The sequence below is a fragment of the Octodon degus genome, unplaced genomic scaffold (genome assembly GCF_000260255.1).
Source record: "Octodon degus isolate 3935 unplaced genomic scaffold, OctDeg1.0 scaffold00353, whole genome shotgun sequence".
In the NCBI taxonomy this organism is placed as follows: Eukaryota; Metazoa; Chordata; class Mammalia; order Rodentia; family Octodontidae; genus Octodon; species Octodon degus.
The window spans coordinates 458,090-461,705 of NW_004524929.1; the positions used below are offsets into that span (position 1 = coordinate 458,090).

Here is a 3,616-nt window from a genome sequence, read left to right on the forward strand (position 1 = left end):
AAGATTCCATTTAAGCAACCTCAAGGAATTTTGAACTAAAAAAAAACCAAAAAAAAAACCCAAAAAACGGCAACAGTCCACTAGTGCGCATGCGAGTTTAAAGAGCCGCACAGCACGGCTTTACTTGTAAGGAAATGGGCAGGCCATTATTTTTAGCTGGCCAATGAAAACCCTCCAGATTATCCTTTTTCTATTGGTTAGCAAGAACCAATTAGAAGCGAACTGTCCTTTAGCGGGCGACGGGCTCTATCGCGCTCTGACGTAATGTGAGGGGTCGACTTGAGGGGCTGAGCGGAGCCAATGAGGAAAGTCCAAGGGTCGGTTTGCCTGTTCTCACGCCCCACCCTCGGACCCTGCTGGAGGAAAGTTTCGTTTAGAGGAGCGAACATGGCAGCGCGTAGGTGGCTTTGGTATGCCTCTGCAACTGTGGCGGTGGCGCTGCTGCTCTTGTACCAGGTTCCCTCTGCCTCTGCCCAAAGAAAGAAGGAGGTAAGAATACGGATGTTAACAACAGGGACTTTACCCAAAGTGTGGGACTTAAAAGAGTCTGGTCACTCTCTGTGCCCTTTCCCCGCCAGTTTCTGTGCCTTTGGCGTCTTTAATTCGTGGATTTTCCAAGTTGTTGTCTCTTCAAGAGGAGGAGCTGTAGCTCCTCATTTTCTGAGAAGGTAGAGTCAGAGAAGGGTACAATAGGTTCCAGCCTGGCTTCTGTAGGCCTATACATGTACATAGCTACAACTTTTGTCCCTTCTTCGAGTTTGGACCCCATTGTAACGTTGGGGATGGGGAGTTCAATTTTAGCTCCGGAGAGTATCAATATGAGAGCGTCTTCCACTTTCGGCAAATGTTGCTCCCTCGTAGTTGTATAAAAGTGCCCGTTTTCTAGCATTTTCTCATGAGGAAGGTGAGCATTAGACTACAGTAAAATCATCCCAGGTTTATTAAACTCTTCAAATAGTCATTCAACAAATAACATGCGTGTTAGGCACAATTCTAGGCGCTTAGTGCACATAAATGAACAAAGCTAAATAATTTCTTCGGGTGGAAATTACAGGCTTTAGGAAGTGAAGGTACATTACTCTACTCACCGTTAAGCAGTCCCAGCAGATAAATTTTATTTATTTATTTATTTTTGCATCTGAAGAGCAGATGAATTTTAACGTTGTGTTTTGAAATATTTATGACCAAGAGTCATATACTTGTAGAGCTTTAGAAAGATAGTAGTGTTATTTATACTCTCCAATTTTATAGAGAAAACACTGAGTTCTGGGTTTACACATTTAACTATTGCAGGAAGACTAACGCTGTCAGCTATTTCTTCTACATGCTATGCTTCCCTGAGTTCAAAAACCCTGTGGGCCCACTTGTAAAATAAGTTAAACATGTCAGGTGCTTAACTTGAGCTTAAGCAAGAAAGAAGCTATCTTTTTATGTTGGTAGGTATTTGTAATACTCTATTAAAATTAAGCTAGTAAATTAAAACAATAAATTACTTAGCCTGGCAATAATAAAAATAGTTACTAAAGGTGTGGTAAGGTGAACACTGGAACTAGAAATAGAAACTGATGTTCTTTTTGGAAAGAGTGTTAAGCCATTTTTATATGAAAAACAAGATGGAGAGCAATGCATAATTTTATACTCTAGAAAACTTATTTTTTAAAACCCATATGCCAGGCGTGACAGCACGCACCTGTAATCCCAGCACTCTGGAAAGCTAAGACAGTAGTGTTGCAAGTTTGAGCCCAGCCTGAGCAATTAATTGAAACCTTATCTCAAGATTTTATTTTTTTTTAATTTTTTTTATGTATGTATGTATGTATGTGTGAGTGTGTGTGTGTGTGGCCAGCTCAGCCCACCAGGGGGCGGGGCTGGCGGGCATGTGGTGCTGGGGGATCGAACCGTGGTCCGTGTGCTTTGCTAAGCTTGTTGTAAATAGGTGCTTTAGACCACTGAGCCATCTCACCAGCCCCTCAAGATTTTAAAGATAACAAAAATAAAAAGGGTTGGAAATGTAGCTCATGGTGAAGACCCTGGGTTCAGTCCCCAATACCACAAAAATAATAGTAAATTAAAAGCTCTCATATGTAATTACATGTGTACGTATAGAGAGACCTCCATAAGGAATTTTTTTTTTTTTGGCGGTAGCGGGGATTGAACTAAGGACCCTGCGCTTGGCAGGCACGCAGTTATTGCACTGAGCAATCTCCCCAGCCCTGTAAAGATTATTTTATTTATTTATTTATTTTGGCAGAACCAGGGATTGAATTTAGGCCCCTATGCTTGCCAGGGAAGCACTTATTCTACTGAGCCATCTCCCCAGCCCTCCTGTAAGGATTATTGATGCAGTTCCTTAACTGGCCATCTCTGGGCCTGCGCAGTTCCTACTGTTGATGAAGGAAATGCCTTCAAGTTTTACCTTATATACTGGTGCTGTCTGAACTTCCACAGTGATCATTATTCATTTGAGTTTTTGTTTGTTTGTTGAGACAGGCTCTCATTACATAGTCAAGACTGGTCTTGAACTCAGTATGTAGTCCAGGCTGGCCTCTAAAGCAGTAATCCTCCTGTGTGCTAGGATTACAGGTGTGCACTACCTTGCTCAGCTTATTATTTGTTTCAAATAAAGAGGTGAAGTGTTTGTTTTCAGACAGGGTCTTAATTAGCTAAGGCTGGCCTTGAACTCACAACCATCCTGTCTCAACATCCTGAATATTGGAACAATAGGCTTGTGCCACCAGGCCTAGCAAGATGAAAAGGTTTTTTTTAAAGCTGTCTAAAAAAAGGGGGGGGGCCGGGGAGATGGCTCAGTAGAATAAGCGCTTGCCTGGCAAGCACAAGGGCCTGAGTTCAATCCCCAGTTCCACCAAAAAAAAAAAAAAAAGCTGTCTACTAGTGAAATAAATGCCAAGCAGAAAATAGATTAATTTTTTAAAAGGAAGCAACATTGAAAGGGGGGGGGAATAGTGGTACTGTGGAAGGATCCCGGGACCTTGCATATGCTGGACAAGTATTCTATCAGTTGAGGCACAGTCCTGTCCGTGTTGTGTTTTCTTTCAGCATTAGGGATTGAACCCAGGGACACCCTACTATGAGCTACATCTTCAATTTTTTTTTTTTTTTTGCAGAACCAGGGATTGAACTCAAGCCGTTGCACTTGCCAGGGAAGCACTTATTCTACTGAGCCATCTCCCTGGCCCCTTCCAATCATTTTTTTAAAATTTTATTTTATTTATGTGTGTATGTGTGTGTGTGTGTGTGTGGCCAGCTCAGCCCACCAGGGGGCGGGGCTGGCTGGCATGTGGTGCTGGGGGATTGAACCGCAGTCCCTGGGCTTTTTTTTTTGCTAAGCTTATTCTAAGTAGGTGCTTTAGACCACTGAGCCATCTCACCAGCCCCCAATCATTTTTATATTTTGTTGTCAGATAGGGTCTAACCAGATTGCCCATGCTGATCTCTAACTTGCCATCCTCTTGTTTAACCTCCCAAGTGTCTGGGTTTATTGAGGTGTTGGTGGTATAGTGGTTAGCATAGCTGCCTTCTAAGTATCTGGGCTTATAGGCATGCACCACTACTCCTGCCGGAATTGTATATATTTCATATTGTAGGCACATTTTTT

The 3,616-nt window shown here is 42.5% G+C and overlaps 1 protein-coding gene across 1 annotated transcript in view; it reads left to right on the plus strand.

Moving 5' to 3' along the window:
* The first annotated feature begins 213 nt into the window (after positions 1 to 213).
* Positions 214 to 3,616, plus strand: part of Magt1 (magnesium transporter 1) — a 68,335-nt gene continuing 64,932 nt past the window's right edge. Inside the window, exon 1 of the mRNA XM_004648105.2 lies at positions 214 to 489. Coding sequence (XP_004648162.1) covers positions 301 to 489 — 189 coding nt within the window. The 5' untranslated portion in view covers positions 214 to 300. The remainder of the gene's footprint in view (positions 490 to 3,616) is intronic.